The sequence below is a fragment of the Penicillium verrucosum genome, assembly GCF_028828655.1.
Source record: "Penicillium verrucosum strain IBT 35672 chromosome Unknown utg000001l_segment0_segment0, whole genome shotgun sequence".
NCBI lineage: Eukaryota > Fungi > Ascomycota > Eurotiomycetes > Eurotiales > Aspergillaceae > Penicillium > Penicillium verrucosum.
Genome location: NW_026643210.1, coordinates 10,232,277 through 10,248,689, shown reverse-complemented (window position 1 = coordinate 10,248,689; position 16,413 = coordinate 10,232,277). Strand labels below are relative to the sequence as shown.

The 16,413-nt window shown below is 48.8% G+C and overlaps 6 protein-coding genes across 6 annotated transcripts; 4 read left to right on the top strand and 2 right to left on the bottom strand.

The window, feature by feature from the left end:
- Positions 1–906: 906 nt before the first annotated feature.
- Positions 907–2,737, top strand: N7516_003738 (uncharacterized protein; the record flags this gene model as incomplete). The annotated part of the gene is made up of 5 exons (XM_057216458.1): positions 907–1,016; positions 1,075–1,146; positions 1,198–1,330; positions 1,382–1,486; positions 1,545–2,737. The coding sequence occupies exons 1-5, from the start codon at positions 936–938 to the stop codon at positions 2,735–2,737; spliced, it is 1,584 nt and encodes a 527-aa protein (XP_057078341.1). The 5' UTR covers positions 907–935.
- A 1,108-nt stretch (positions 2,738–3,845) lies between these two features.
- Positions 3,846–5,255, bottom strand: N7516_003737 (putative GATA transcription factor (AreB); the record flags this gene model as incomplete). Its single annotated transcript, XM_057216457.1, has 4 exons — positions 3,846–4,514; positions 4,617–4,961; positions 5,027–5,117; positions 5,185–5,255. The coding sequence occupies 4 exons, from the start codon at positions 5,253–5,255 to the stop codon at positions 3,846–3,848; spliced, it is 1,176 nt and encodes a 391-aa protein (XP_057078340.1).
- N7516_003736 (transcriptional regulator family: GATA type zinc finger) lies at positions 5,256–5,969 on the bottom strand (the record flags this gene model as incomplete). Its single annotated transcript, XM_057216456.1, has 3 exons — positions 5,256–5,498; positions 5,542–5,701; positions 5,926–5,969. The coding sequence occupies 3 exons, from the start codon at positions 5,967–5,969 to the stop codon at positions 5,256–5,258; spliced, it is 447 nt and encodes a 148-aa protein (XP_057078339.1).
- A 761-nt stretch (positions 5,970–6,730) lies between these two features.
- N7516_003735 (1-phosphatidylinositol 4-kinase LSB6) lies at positions 6,731–9,099 on the top strand (the record flags this gene model as incomplete). The annotated part of the gene is made up of 2 exons (XM_057216455.1): positions 6,731–8,227; positions 8,284–9,099. The coding sequence occupies 2 exons, from the start codon at positions 6,731–6,733 to the stop codon at positions 9,097–9,099; spliced, it is 2,313 nt and encodes a 770-aa protein (XP_057078338.1).
- Positions 9,100–11,073: 1,974 nt separating this feature from the next.
- Positions 11,074–14,136, top strand: N7516_003734 (uncharacterized protein; the record flags this gene model as incomplete). Its single annotated transcript, XM_057216454.1, has 2 exons — positions 11,074–12,103; positions 12,170–14,136. The coding sequence occupies 2 exons, from the start codon at positions 11,074–11,076 to the stop codon at positions 14,134–14,136; spliced, it is 2,997 nt and encodes a 998-aa protein (XP_057078337.1).
- Positions 14,137–14,168: 32 nt separating this feature from the next.
- On the top strand, positions 14,169–14,951 carry N7516_003733 (C-terminal helicase domain-containing RING finger protein; the record flags this gene model as incomplete). The annotated part of the gene is made up of 1 exon (XM_057216453.1): positions 14,169–14,951. The coding sequence occupies one exon, from the start codon at positions 14,169–14,171 to the stop codon at positions 14,949–14,951; it is 783 nt and encodes a 260-aa protein (XP_057078336.1).
- Between the last annotated feature and the right edge of the window lie 1,462 nt (positions 14,952–16,413).

Below are 16,413 nucleotides of genomic sequence, written 5' to 3'. Positions count from 1 at the left end.
GTAGTGATTTACTTAATATATTATATTCGAGTCGGGTTTCTAGGTGCTGACGAGATCATCTACGATGAAAGAAAAGTGATACGCTTATCTCAAGACAATATAGAGAATATGTGTATATTGAGGATAGGATGTCGTATATATGCGAAGTAACGGGTTTCCTCTCACGAACTATTCTCTCTGCTCAATTGAACTTGGCGGGAATTGACGGTGTAGGTGATATTACAAAGCTCCAAACCCTGCCTGAATGTATAATATACTTTTATGGACAGCAGGGCAGATGACAAATAGAAACCGTGTTGATGTTGTTTTAACCGGTAAAATCATAGTGTTGTCGTAAAAACCAGGCATTAACGAGGTCTTTTAAGGCATCCAATCTCAACATTTAACGCCTTATCGCGTGTGGAGAAACCTTGGAAACGCATTTGGCCGTGTAATCGAACTATGACGAGTCCCGATTCGCGCAATCCCGGAGGATTTGACGGCTTTGCATAATCTTGATGTGTGTGTTATCAGGGATGCAACGTGGGTATATCCACTACATTCCTCTCTCTCCTTTTTTTCCGTTTCCCTTCACAACTTCCTCGTTATAAATCAATTCACTTCTCCATCGTATTTGTATATCAGTTGACGTGGAGCAAACTTTCCTTGGCGCTTTGCTTGACGGTTGTTACGACCACGCGGCCCCCCGGGATCATCTCCAAGTCCTTACCTAAGTGTACGCTCCTGAAAACTCCCCCAGTGGCCTTTTTCCCTCAATTCCTCCTATATAATCCCAGTCGCTCTTTTCACTATTTTCGTCTTTCATTTCGGGTCCGATGTTTCTATCAGTACCGGCCGCACATCTGTCTAGGGCCTAATCAACCGCTCCCGCCGCTAAACAACTCGTATCGCATAAGATAACTATCAGCCAAAACGACTCGCAGAGGAACGACATAATGTCCGAGTCTCTCCACCGAACTGCCCGGATTATTTCCGTCATTGCGGGGACGCTGGTCGCCCTGTCATGCGGAACCAATGTACGTGATATTTCCGATCTAAGCCACATTCAGGATCATTAAGCTCAACTTGTGTCAGTATGCATACTCCGCCTGGGCGCCGCAATTCGCACAGCGAATGAAGCTCTCTTCGACCGAGAGCAACTTTATTGTGAGTTGTCCTGTGTCTGGTGCCGGGAAGCGGGTCTTAACAAGCTCTTAGGGTGTCGCGGGGAACCTGGGGATGTATGCTATGGGGATTCCAATGGGATTATTGACAGATTCCCGCGGTCCACGACTTGTTGCGCTTATCGGCTCTATTTGCCTGGGCCTGGGCTACTTTCCAATCTATCTGGGTATGTCTTGATATTAGCGTGCCAAAATTGAGCAGCTCTAATGTTTTATAGCATATGATAATGGGCGGGGATCGATGCCGGTTGTCTTCCTCTGCGTATTCACTTTCCTTACTGGAATGGGCGGTTGCGCTGCCTTTGGCGGTGCCATTAAAACAGGTATGTTACATACTCACACCAAGGACTCTGCTTGATAGAGTTAACACAATGATTCCAGCGGCAGCCAATTTCCCCGAACACCGCGGCACGGCAACCGCTTTCCCGATGGCCGCTTTTGGACTGAGCGCGCTATTCTGGTCCAATCTGTCAACCCTCGTTTTCAAGGACGATACCGGCCGCTTTCTCTTGCTTCTAGCCCTCGGAACCTCGATTCTGTCCTTTGCCTCAATTCCATTCCTTCGAATTCTCCCCGGCGAGCCGTACTCGTCCATCCCACACAACGCACACGAACACAACCCCAGCGACCTTCGATCTGTGCCAGAAGACTCCGATATACATGGCTCTACCGCTTTTGATCGCGAACAATACCCCGCGCATGCGCGGTCGCACTCGGTCGCATCGAACTCCCAAGGAAGAGCATTCGCCAATGACGACGAGACTTCCACCTTGGTATCCAAGCACGACCACCCACGTCCCTCTTTCGATACACTTGACGATGATTTCCTGGATGAAGTGGCCATCGAGGCACACCAAAATGACATCAGAGGTCTTGCCATGCTCCGCAAAGTCGAGTTCTGGCAGCTCTTCTTGACCATGGCACTCTTGTCCGGTATCGGTCTGATGACCATCAACAACATCGGCAACAGCGTGAAGGCCCTGTGGCTATACTACGACGACAGCGCAACAGACCTGTTCATCCAACACCGCCAGGTCATGCATGTCTCCATTCTTTCCTTTGGCAATTTCCTCGGCCGTCTATTCAGCGGTATCGGCTCTGACTTGCTAGTCAAGAAGCTCGGCATGTCCCGCATCTGGTGTTTATTCTTCTCGGCGGTGGTATTCACCCTGACCCAACTAGCTGGCACCACCATTTCCAACCCGAACAGCCTGGTCGTTGTCTCCGGTTTTACCGGAATTGCTTACGGCTTCCTGTTCGGCGTCTTCCCTTCCCTAACGGCACACACTTTCGGTATTGGCGGCCTGTCCCAAAATTGGGGCGTCATGACGCTAGCCCCAGTGTTCAGTGGTAATGTTTTTAATTTGCTATACGGTAGCATCTACGACAGACACTCTGTTGTCGGCCACGATGGCGACCGCGAGTGTCCCGATGGACTGGGCTGCTACCGCTCGGCCTATTTCATGACTTTTGTTTCCGGGTTGTTTGGCATCGCTGTTTGTCTGTGGACCATTATCCGCGAGAAGAACATCAATAACGCTATGAGCAAGAAACTTGACCACCGACTCGCGTGAGTTTGATGATATTTTCCCCGTCAATTTGGATTATCTAGGTGCAGCATGACCTACGTGGCAAGCATGAGCTTTTGAATTGCTTTCTTGCTTGCACATTTACCTAGATCTTTTTGCGATTTGTTATGACTTCTCATAGAGAACATTTTATGAGGGATATTATTTGGCTGGTGTCCTCACTCGGTATACCCATGATGCACTGTTTTCTCTATAGACTTAGTACTTCACGTCTGGCTTTCTTTCTTTGGTTTATCCTAGCTTTCCCTGGGCCAGAATCTGGTCAATTTCATTACTGTACATTTGAAGATCATGCTGTGTTCTTCAAACCATCTAAGTAGTTATCAGCTTCGGTCTTAATGTAAGTGGAGGATGTCCTTCAATATTCATTCTCAATTGCATACATGTACCTTGCCACCACATCTACACTATGTTCAAACGAGATCTCAAGATTGATACGAGTCGAAGATTTGTATGACACTTTCATTTTCCTCCTAGCATACATGTACATATCGCAACATAGAAAGCGAGAACGTTCGTTTAAATCAATCAAAGACAGAAAACCCAGCCCGCAGACCTGGCAAGCTGGGCTGAACAATCAAAAACGGTTGCATTGCTTTGTAAAAGCAGCAAACTGAAATAATAATGATTGCAAGCACCACCTAGCACACTGAGAGAGACATCCTAGGCAAAACGCCCAGATGACAGGGCATTTCCCAGTTGGACCACCGATCCATTGATATTCCGGAGACTTGAATTCTGGAAGAAGAGAAGGATGGGGGCCAAGTATTGTATTAGAAGCATAGTGAAGGAGTTCGTACAGCAGCACAGCGCAAGGAAAAGCAAATTAAAACAAGACGTTTGAGGAAACGTCCGCAGTTAAGAAAGTAAGGGAAATTGGAAATTGAGACCGTTCAATAGTATGTGGCTTTTTTTGGGGGTTAAAGTTCCAGTCAGTGATGACGAAGGAGCCATGAAGGGTATCAAGAATATCAGAGGTTGGGAGCAGAGTAGCAAGCTTAATATAGGTCGAAAGCTTGTACTACCCGTGGACCGATGATGGAGTGAAATAAGCAGTTGAGAAAGGGCCGGAAATAGCAGGGTACCGCAAGGCCTAAACGCTCTTGGGAGATTTGACCAGCACATCCTCACCAGATTCCACAACATCCGACAGCCGGATCTTTTTTGCGACTGGTTCGCCGGACTCGGCGTCGCCAGTGCTGTTGGAACCAAGCTGACGTTCAAGGTCGCTAACACGACGCTTGAGATCCTCCTCGCGGCGCTGGGAATCCTCGAGGGACCGTCTCAGACGAACCTCGGAGTCTCGTACAATCATCTCCGATCGACGGGCGCTGGCATCACTCTGTTCGAGTTCCGTGACACGACCACGGAAGAGCTCGTTGACGAACTCAAGTTCACTAACGCGTGTCTTCAGGGATGTATTGAGGGCCAGGAGGCTTTCGAAAGTGTGGGGGGAATCGAGTTGGCGGTCGACTGCCGAGGGAGAGGGTTGGCGCATCTGGCGGGAGGGAAGGCCGCTGGAAGAGGTCATGCTGTCGCCCAGGGTAACACTGTCGAACATGTGCTGCGGCGCGATATTCGAGTTGTGCGCGTGCATCGAGCCAAAGCCAGGTGTCTCGGTCCGGGAAACGGGGGAGTTGGAGCGATCCGAATGACCCGAGGACATCTTGCGCGTCGCGCGACTGTATCCATGCGAGCCGAGGGGAGGGGTCCCCGCCTCAGATCGCGATTGGATGCCATTGGTATCGACAGGGCCGCCAGACTACGGAATCACAATCTCGATTAGCGCATATTCTTATCTAAGAAAGGTGGAACTTGGAGGCAGGGGGACTGGTGGAGGAAAATTTTTTAATCGCGAACTCACCTTGCGCTTAGGGCCCTGGCCGGTCTTCACGCGATTGCGACTTTTAATCACATCCGTTTTCAAGCTTATCGGACGAGATCGGCCATGCAGTTTCAAGAAGAGTCCACAGGCATTGCAGAGGACTGAACCGAGTTCGTCCCTACGCCACAGAGGGGTGGTGGAGGTACCGCAATTTTGGCAAACGGGCTGTAATTGAGGTTGCTTGTCGTTAGTCAATGTGGTCGCCATTATGAGGGTATAGAAGTTGGGAAGAGGAAGAGGATGATAAGATTGTGAGAGATTCGAGTCGATAAGGAAAGGGAAAAAGCGGGTGCACGGATCGAGTGGCGCCAAGACTTTTGATAACTCCCAAGAGATAAGGCCTCGCACGATAACAGTTTCTTGATATAAGGGCCATATTTCACACTTACAGGTCCACTCCCTTGTCCTCCTGTCGTAGCTGCCGGTGATGATGTAGCGTATGTCATATTTGCCATATTCATACTCGCATCACTGGATGAACTAGAAAAAAGGAGTTAAAATGTATGGATTAGCCATTGATTCAAATTCTTATGAGGGGCCGGATTACTGCTCTCCATGGCCCGATTGAAGATTACGCAAACAAGATAGATCGTCCAAAGGTCCACGAATGGTTTCCATTTAGAATCTGTATGGGGTATCAACACACCGAAGATTAGATGTAGGTGCTGAAGCGACCGATGCCAGAGCTGCGAGTCCAGGAAGCGATGTGCTAACAGAAGAGCCTGGATATCCGTCGCTCTCGCCTGAGCCGAATTTGGTCACGCTCTTGATATCCGGTAGTGTCGTAGAAAACGGTATGGATCCGTTGGACGCGTGACGGGCGGAAGGATTCTCGGCGGACAAGTCGTAAGGGAACTCACGCTCAGGAAGAGAACCAGATTTGAGAGCCGGGTCGATGGGCGACGCCCGATAGAGGGTGGAAGCCACGGTGGAGGGGAGACGTAGGTGTCAATTGAAATCCGGCCTTAGACCGAATTGAAGGGGAAACGGTATGTATCAAGCGAGTCGCGCGACGGATGTGATTGGGAACAACGAACTCGGAGCAGGACTCGGAGTCAATGGGTCTATATCAAAGCCAATTTCTCAGTGATCAATGCGATGTAGAGTTGCGAGCAATGATTCTCGATACCGTAGAGGAGAGAGAGTATTAGACTTCCCGACAATTATTGTGTCTGAAGAAGTTACCAAGACCGAAAAAGAACGAAGTTTTAAATTAACGACATGATGGCCGAAGATAGGTGAGGGTAGGGGTTGAAAGAAGATGCAGAATTGAGAGGGACGATAAGACGCGATAATAACAATCGGGATAACGATTGCCCCAGTATCAACCATTATTTAATACAGCATACAATATATGTCAGGGGTCAATTCAATTAACCTACTCTGTTCTGCCTCTTCATTCTAGACCAGCCTCTTGATACCAGGAAGCCCGACAATCAAATCCATTTTGCGCTATCTGATTTGCCTATGGGTGATCAACCCGTGGACTCCAAGAAGGAGTTTTATGCGTACAACAGCTGTATAAAATTTCCTGCACCGGAGCGGATATTTGCCAGCGTGGCGAATTCACCAACATTGATACAACAGTATGGAGTTGCCATCCCCTGAATATCCCAAATCGTCATGGAGGGGTTTTATATGGAGACCAATTGCGGTTCTAGCCATGTTTCAGGGCTCTGAACACACAGCACTCGATGCATCCATCCATCGAGACCCCTTTCGATCAGGGGGGTGGAGACAAGAGTGTGGCGGTGCGTAATTGTATAACGGTCATTAACAAGGTGGATCTGCCCGCGTCACACAATTTACTGCATTCTGCCCCTAATTACAACACCGCCCATGTAAATTATCTGTAACTATACTTTCGGGACGCCCCCTTGGGCGTCCGGACATAGGTGACACTTATTTCAACTGCCTTCACTCTATCAACTCTCTATCCTATCCACCAGCGGTCTTTTCATTCTCTTGTCTTCTCTGTGATGGATTAACCTGTTTTGGTGTCCTTTCGTTCTTTTGCCGGCCTTTCTCTCATTTCCCTACGGCTTATTTTGCCCGTTTTCATCTCCCCATAGATCGAACCACCCTCAATCACAATGCCGAAGACTCGTCCTGCCACCTCGGGATATGCCCGGCTCGCCCAGGCTGAAGAGGAACGAGGTTACCTTCATGATGAATCAGAAGACGAAGACATCGGCGCATTATCAACAGCGTCCACCTCCGCTCCCCGATACGCCCCCATCTCCTCCAGAGCCCAGATGCAGGCGTCCGGTCTCCACACTCCCCCCGGCCATCGACGCAGACACAGTGGTTTCCAGCATCCTCGAGGTCGTCGGAACTCCGGGGTGGATATCAAAGCCATCAATGCGCGTCTCGAAAAATGGGCGGACGAGATTGCCTCCAAATTCAAGATCAACCGTGTCAAGGGCAAAAGCTATGAGGAGGAGAAACTGGAGATTTATCATTCAGTCTTCCAGGCACCTCCCGGAGTTACCCCTGTGAGCGCCGAAGTTCTCGAGTCAGATGAGTTTGAGGCCCAACAACGGCGGGCCCACGCCGAGTACGAGGAGATTATCGAAAGCGTGCGTCTTGCAATTGAAATGGATGTACATCCTCGGATGATCTCACAAGGAAGTTCGGGCAGCTATTTTGCTCGAAACCCTGAAGGGAAAGTGGTGGGTGTGTTCAAGCCAAAGGACGAAGAGCCGTACGCGTCACGAAATCCCAAATGGACCAAGTGGATTCACCGCAACTTGTTTCCCTGCTTTTTCGGCCGGGCGTGTCTCATTCCTAATCTCTCCTACGTCTCCGAAGCCGCTGCATACGTTCTCGACGCCCGCCTACGCACGAACCTTGTCCCCTACACCGGGATTGTACGACTGTCTTCGAGATCGTTCTTCTACGATTTCTGGGATAGGAGAAGGGCATGGAAAGGCAAAAAAGTTCTGCCTCCTAAGGCTGGTAGTTTCCAAGTCTTCCTCAAGGGATTCAAGGACGCCAACATTTTCCTCCGAGAACATCCCTGGCCTGACCAGGCGAATACTGGATTCCGCACCCAGGATGCCCCGAAGCGCAAGAAGCGGCCATGGAACGAGGCCTGTCGTCCTTCCGGGGCACAGTCAGACGATGAGGATGACGAAGATCCGGGCTATGTGCCCTCGCCCGCCGGTTCGCGCGACGAAAGTACTGAGCGCCGATTCTATTGGACCGAGAATCTCAAGCAATCCTTCCGCGAAGAGTTGGAGAAACTTGTGATTCTGGATTATATCATGCGAAACACCGATCGAGGTCTGGACAACTGGATGGTCAAGATTGACTGGGGAACAGAGCAAGTTTCTATCGTGGCGGAGCCCCCAAAACAAACTGGGCCACAGCCTAAGCACGACGAAGACGAGCTCACGCCCCCAGCTCGTCCTGTTTCCGTGAACTCGAATGGCACCCCCAATCCCTCCTTCCACCCCTATAAACGGCATGAAACAATGATGGCTATCAGTCGCACGGGGACCCCACTAGCCTCATCGGAACAGTCAGCTTCTGTCCAGCTTGGTGCCATTGACAACAGTCTGTCCTGGCCATGGAAACATCCAGACGCTGTAAGTTTTCGAATTCACGTGTAATTGTTACTTTCCAACACTAACAACTTTTGTAGTGGCGCAGTTTCCCCTTCGGTTGGCTTTTCCTACCTGTTTCCTTGATCGGGCAACCCTTCTCGCAGAGAACACGTGACCATTTCCTTCCATTACTGACATCCACAGCCTGGTGGAGTGGTACACAGATGGCCTTGCGTGGTGTCTTTGCTCAAGATGATGATTTCAAAGAGAGCATGTTCGCTCGACAGATTGCTGTCATGAAAGGTCAAGCCTGGAATGTGGTGGAAACATTGAAGCAACCGGATCATGGCCCGCTTGAGCTGACTCGACGGACCCGAGTCTGTGTATGGGATGACTTGGTTGACGTCCCTGTTGCTATTCCGATGCGCGCGCCTTCCACAGACAGGCAAAGGAACCAATCTATGAATTACGACCCTGATGAAGAAGAGATGGATATTGGTGCATCCGCATCTTCCCAACCAATTCCCGAACACGATTTATTGGGACTGAATTCGTCGCCAAGCGACCTTCCCAACCCAAACCGGTTCGAACTCACCCGCGGTCGGACTGACGTTGACAGCGGACGTGCTGATGGTTCTGTCAGTAGCCCTGCGACTATAAATGACTTCGGTGGCCGAAACACCGGAGGTTCTCTAGATGGATGGCCTTCACTTCCTCCCCGCCAGCAGAAGTATCGCAAAAACGGCGGGGCCACGCCCTTCCGCGTTCCTCATGTTAACACTTTTGGCAGCGATGATCTCGAAGGTGACCTTGGCTATGCAGTTGCAGAGGGCATGGAAGGCAATCAGCGCAAGGTGATTGTCGAGCGCCTGGAAGCAGTCAAGAGCAAAAACCCTGTTTTCACCTGGTGCTAAGGTCAGATTGTGTTATACTACCTTTTGCATTTTTGCATTTTTGCACTTTTTTACAATCTTCTCTTACTTCTTTTTCATTTAATTTGCAGCCATCTTCTGCGGCGTTGTCTTCTCGGGGTATTTCTTGGGTCCCGTCCTTAGGGAAACGGTTCCCAATTACTGTTCACGATTTCGACTATGCCTTTTTTTTTCCTGTGACATTACACAGTAGTCCTTTGCTGGACATGCTCATGATTTGGGGGATTTCCGTGTTGTATATAGACATTCTCTGGCCGTTGGGGTTGCCTTTGGCTGTGGCGCATTGATTGGGCGATCTGCCTCATGTAGCATATTGACGAGACTTAATTCCATGATACCTTTATCACCTAAGTTTTTGTATTACAGCTAGCTAGTAGCGACATGTGACTCTAGTATGTCACAAGGTATAAATCCTAACCAAGCTGGGGTAGGGATAACCAGTAGTCGGCTTCGAGGACTCCAAAATCCCATAGCGTTGAAAATAATGCCAGGATTTGACACAATAGTCCTCATGTAAGACTGCCTGCATGACATTGTTTTGTGAGACATCATCTGAGCTATCGCAAACACGCCTGGGCTAGGTTCAAATAGATAAACAATCCATAAACGTGAGTATTCACCTGTTTAGATACCTATATGCAAGAATAGTCGGCCGCATATGCAGCCTTGTCACATCTTTTGTTATTGAAGGTCATTTGGAGGTCTTTTTAGATGTGATTCTTAGTAGTCTTTTTGGTAGTCTTTTGAAGGTCCTTTGGAGGTCTTGTTAGATGTGTTCTCATATCGTGTTCTGTGTTATAGGCGGTTAAAAAGGCTGGAAATGTGTACAGCGACTCTTCTATGTAGATTCTTTGATATATGTAGCATATACCATGAATTAGAGTATCATACAAAGAGATAAGACCCTTGAGATCTAATATATCTCCGCAATCTATAAAAATGATCCGGGGGCGACTAAGCACGGTGGATACCTCGTTGCACATTTAGATGCATACACCTTTTGCTCTCTTATATTTTAAATATTTTTAAATATTATTTTTCCTAGACTCGCCAACTTGCCAGCTTTTCTATAAGTTAATATATATCCATTCAAGTATCTACAAGGTTGCGTTCCACGCTAATATATACTATACTTAGATACCCGCAAACGCGCGCGAACTGATAAGATCTTATCGGCGGGTTTCTCCGAGGCACCGACTTCAGTGGAGGAACAACTTCGTCATTTCGAGTTTCTAGCGATACGACTGAGCTGACGACTGACTCGAGCAAACAAGTCGCGCGAACCGAAATACGCACGGCGAGAATACTCGAGGTCAAGGACACTCCCCTCGACCAACACAAGAGCCGGCCACAAACCTGATCACACGATTCGATTCCCTGGACGAGGCAAACGACAAGGCGCCGACTGGATTGCGACCAGGAAAACGACGTGATTTACCCTAGGGTATAGACGTTGACGACCGAGACAAACAGCGCAACTAGTGTTGCCCACGATTCTCTTGAATACCTCTCACTTTCAATGACGCCGGATATTTCGCGTCTCTCGCGTCTGGAAGACGCACCTTTCGTTAACCAGACCATTTGCGTAACCACTCAGCTGCGACGTTAATCTTTGATAGCGACACCAAGGCTCAAACGCCTTGAACTTGAACGATCCGCCCTCACAAACAAAACCCACGACAAGTCAGGCAGATAAGCAATCCCAAACTGCAATCGCCTATCTCTCATCCCAAACCACCTGACACCGCGGCGAATATTTCTCAATTTCGATTTGCACATAAAGCTTTCCAGTCTGAAGGAACTGGGTCCTCTACTCCATTCACAGCAAGTGAAACCAATAACCTGCCCTGTTCTCTCTCTCATCAACTGACTTCCATCCGTTCGCTTTCACAGCACCACCCAACATTGGATCCGACCAAACCTTACCCCGGATTTCTCAACCGCATTTGAGACATCATGGCGTCTCATGCTGCGATGCTTCTGAATCCCAAGGGCTCCAAAAGACAAGCTCAAAGCAATGGTAATCCTCCCTTTTCTTCTTCCCCAGCGAGTGGTTTGCCTCCCATGGACGCTGTCGATATGCCCTGCAAGGTTGCCTCAGACAACTCTGAGCCTATGACCTATTCTCCTGCGCTTTCTTCCCCTGATTCTTCTGGTCCCTCTTCGCATGATTCTTCGCTCCCTTGCGTGGATACAATGGACACCTCGGCCACGCCTAGAGCCCTTCTTGACGCATCTGAGGCTCCTGTCCATCTTGACACCCAGATGGATACTCAGGACATGAGTACGGGCATGATGCATCCGGCCGAATCTTGTGCCGCTTCTGCCCCTCAGATGGAGACTTCGGTTATGCATGCGAAGTCTTTTGGCCCGAGTGACTTTCCCTCCCCTTGTGCTCCCAATTCGCTTGATCCATCTTCGAGTCTTTCTTCTCACGATTCATCTTCTCTTGTTACTTTTCCCCCGGCAGACCCCATGCTTCTCGACCCCACGGATTCCCAAGGCTTACTTTTGGAAGGTCTAGGAAAAAAACAGGGAAATGGGTCATCTCCTGCCTCTCCCATGGCTCCCACAGGCACTGCAGCTGCTATACGCTTTCATGAACCCACCATTCACACCTCCCCAAATGTGCCGTCGGGAATTTCGACCCCGGCTGTGAAGTCTGAATCCAGCCTGGCAGTGCGGTTCAGCACCACCCATGATGAAGACAACGAAAGCGACACGAAAAGAAGTCACCATGAGATGAGTGACGACGAGGACATCATCCGCCGGCCCAATTTGATCGAAGATATCTATGGCGTTGAAAAGCGGAAGAACCAACCAATGAAAAAAATAAAGACTGACCATGACGTGGAAGAGAAGCCGAACATGGCGACAGCACCAGTGTCGATCTCTGGAGATAGCGGGCTTGGGAAGTGGATGAAGGAGGAGGATGTGAAACCAACCCCAATCTCCACTACATCCAGCGTTGTGGATTTGACAGCAGGTATGAGATGGTTTACTTATATCGTTTCCCCTGGTTTTGTTTTGAATCAATCTAATCCTATTTTAGACCTTGCGGACTCACCGAAGGACGATGACGAAGTCCTATGCACCGGTTCAACCGATCTCAGCACCCAGCGTGTCTGCTACGGCAAAGTCGAAAACGCATTAATTGCCGCCCATACGGTCCCACGACCAGGCCCCTCCGTGTTTACCGACTGGTCGCACGCTTGGCCGTCAATCAAATTAGAGCTGCAACGCCAGCCGGTTCATGGAAATTTTCAGATTGAGGTCGCGGACCCTCACGGCAAAGTTTTCGGTACAATTGACCCTAAAACGGCACACGGACTGGTTCCCCTTATGGACTCCAAAACAGACATCATCGAAGTGATAGGCTTATTGGATATCCGAAGAGCCTCGCCTAATGAAGAAATTTGGGCTCCTACCACAGGGATGTGGCGTGCAACCCTCAATATCTACGGCCAAAGAAAGCACGCAGAGGCTGTCGGGAACTTCCTATCCCACCGCAACATCTGGCTAGGAACTCCGAATTCCGTAGATAAAGGGACTACTGTGTTCAATCCACACGCGGAGAGCCGACGCCAGCTTGCCGCCGCAACCGCTGCCGCTAACAACTCCGGGCGGTCTCGCCCGGGGCCAACCGTCCGATATGAAGCGCGAACTGCCGAAGAAGCCAATGATGCAGTCATGAAAATGTTCGACCAGCTCGCTAACGCGAACATTCCGACGATGGAGCCATCTCATCACATCACCACACCAATGCTGCCTCACCAAAAGCAAGCGCTTTGGTTCATGACGGAGAAAGAGAAGCCGCGCAAATACGGCCGAAAAGAAGAAGACAACAATTCCTTGTGGCGAATGGAACGTGCACCCAATGGGAGGACTCAATACCGCGAGATCATCACTGGAATGATCTCAGAGCAAAAGCCCGAGGAGGCCCTAGGCGGCTTGTTGGCCGACATGATGGGCCTGGGCAAGACTCTGAGTATTCTTTCGTTAATCACGTCCTCGCTTGGGTTAGCTGATGACTGGACTGAGATGGCTCCTGATCCCGCCCTTGTTCGCCAAATTCCAGGAATTCGTAACACACGGACAACACTATTGGTTGTCCCGTTGAGTGCAGTGAGCAACTGGACGACACAGATCACAGACCATCTTAAGCCACGCACCATCAGCTATTACATCTTTCACGGCCAATCGCGCATCACTGATTCCAGCCTGCTTTCTGAGTACGATATCATTATCACGACATACAGCACCATTCTCAGCGAGATCTCAGGGCGTGGCGCCAAAAAAGGAAAACTCAGTCCTTTAACAAAAATGAACATGTTCCGGATTGTTCTTGACGAAGCTCATATCATCAGAGAACAAAATGCGGCACAGACCAGGGCGATCCTCGGGCTCAACTGCGAGCGTCGGTGGTCTGTTACCGGAACCCCAATTCAAAACCGCATGGAAGATCTCCTCTCTGTGACCAAGTTTTTACGGATCGCTCCATACGACCAACGAAGCCAATTTTCCCAACACGTAACTAGCCCGGTGAAAAATGGTGATCCCAATGTGCTTGCCAGGTTGCGAGTTTTGGTGGATTCATTCACCTTGCGCAGAGTCAAGGACAAAATCAATCTGCCACCCCGGAGAGACAATGTCATCAAATTGGAATTTACCGAGGAAGAACAGCAATTGCATGACTTCTTCCGCGCAGAATCAAATGTCATGATGAGCGTCATTGCTGGTGAGGACAAACGCACGATGGGTGGCCGGATGTACCACCATGTTTTGAAAGCCATGATGATTCTCCGCCAAGTCAGTGCACACGGGAAAGAACTTCTTGACGTTTCAGACCGGGCGAGAGTCAAGGGATTTTCTGCTAACGATGCAATTGACTTGGAGGAGGGCGAACCGGGCGCAACCCCGGCAGCCATGGACAAGAAGGCATATGAAATGTTCGCCCTAATCCAGCAAGCCTCAACCCCCGTTGCTGCCATTGTAATGGAGAACTCAATGAACCTCTGAATACAGTGGGGGCTGTCGCCCGTGAATCTCCCATGGCTATTGTCCTACCATGTTTCGATATTTTCTGCCCCGGTTGCTTCTCTGGCTGGAAACAAGCATTCGATTCAAGTCCCGACGCCCAGATCCCTTGTCCCAGGTGCGAAGGCTGGATCCACATGAGATACTCGACCATCACACCTGCTGGCTTTGAAGAATACGTGACCCAACAGGAAAATGATCGGCAAACCCGGAAGCTGGGCAAGAATTTGGGCGAATACGAAGGACCACACACCAAAACGATTGCACTAGTCAACCACCTCAAGGAGAGTGTTGAAGACAGCAAGAAGCTCGAAGGCGAGTCTCCTATCAAGAGTGTCGTGTTCTCTGGATGGACCTCGCACCTGGACCTCATTGAGATCGCCTTGCAGAACAATGGTCTTCACGGGTATACCCGACTTGATGGTACCATGGGCATTCCAGCACGCACCAAGGCGCTGGAGGAATTTGCTAAAAATGACGATGTCAAAGTTCTTCTGGCAACCATTGGTGCCGGTGGTGTGGCTCTGAATCTAACCTCTGCGTCGCGTGTTTTTATCATGGAGCCCCAGTACAACCCAGCTGCCGTTGCTCAAGCGTTTGACCGTGTTCATCGTCTCGGCCAAACTCGCCCTGTGCAAACCTACCAATTCATCATGAAGGGTAGCATTGAGGAGAAGATAATGGACCTTGCCAAGAAGAAGCAAGAGATGGCCGATACGAGTCTGAATCGTGTGAAGCAAGACAAGCGAGAGACCCAGGAGGATCGCATGCGTGAATACCGCAATCTTTTCAAATAGATTCTTTTATCTTTTGTTTTTTTCTCGTTCCAGCTGTGCATGCTTTTCGCATGCTTCAGTTCCCCATTTCCCCCTGCGTTTTTCTTTTTTTTCCTTTTTTTCCCTTCTTGTTTCCCATTTGGTTTGGTTTTTTTTATTATCATTATTTCTGCCACAGTCCCGGTGGCTCTCGGTGATTTCGTTTATCATGATACCCGGAAAAGGAGAAGGCGTTATCAATACCTATTCTTACATCTTTTATTCTCCTTATGATCATATCCCGGGCGTTTGTTTTTCATTTTTCGTTTTTCATTTTTATCCCACAGGTTCCAAGCACGATTACACACGGTTTGCTTACTCTAGCCATAGAAATACATTTATTCTCTGTGCCATTCATTGTGTTTAGCACTAGATTCTACATGTGATTTTACTTTCAAAAGAGGGCATAGGGGTCGAAACATGATGCTTAGGTAGAGTGGGATTCTTTGGTTATCCTCTTCGAATAATGAGATGCCATTTAATAGAAGAGTTTCCGTGAAGACAGCTTAAATGTGCAAATCAACGTCCTTTTTTACGTATAACCAGTTATTCTTTATTGATTGAATGTTCTTTCTAGTGGCTTTCAAGGTGTACATAAACAACTTTCGGACGGCTGGGAATGTGTATGATATTCTTGTAGAGGACCTAACCCTAACTAGTGAACAATGTCTGTCCTATATAGGATAATCCCTTTTCATTCATGGTCTCCTGTAGTGATCTGGTTCAAAATACATATTCATTGTAAATCCACAGACGCAAACAACCTTTCTTCTTCCATGAACTTCCACCGACAAATGCCTTGCATCAAAGAACCTCTAGCTTTATATACCACAGTCCTTAATTATTTCTAACCAACGTCTCCCCCAACCCTATTTCTTTTATGTAGGTAGATATTAATTACCATTATATTATATACTTGTTGGTCGACATATGGCCAAAATCTACCACAGCTGTTTCCTTTTTAATACCACTGGTCAAAAGAAGACGCCCAAGAATGGAGCTGATGACCTGATGACCCTTTCCCTACTATTTACGTTCTATCCTGGAATGTCATGAATGGTGACTCTCTAGCCAAGTTCACCTATTTATTTAAAGGCTCTTGAGACTTGGTGATCTTGTATATACACTGAACTTGTGCCACTGGAGGTTCTGAGAAAAGCTCCATTACTGGCGTATGAACGGGTTACACCAGTCGACATGCTTTCACAGAGTCAAATAAAGGAGGGGGAATCCAGATCCTCTTATCACTTTCTCGAATCTTGTGAGATCCTATTGTTCGAAGAACATCCAACCTGTGACTAACATATCAATATCATTAGACCACCTTTACTAACGAACTCGATTCGGAAAAGAAGTGCCTCACATCAGCTGCTATAGCAGCCCGAGAACTGCTTCTCAAACCTCTCCCACCCTTTCGAGTAGGCTATATCCACACAACTAGTGG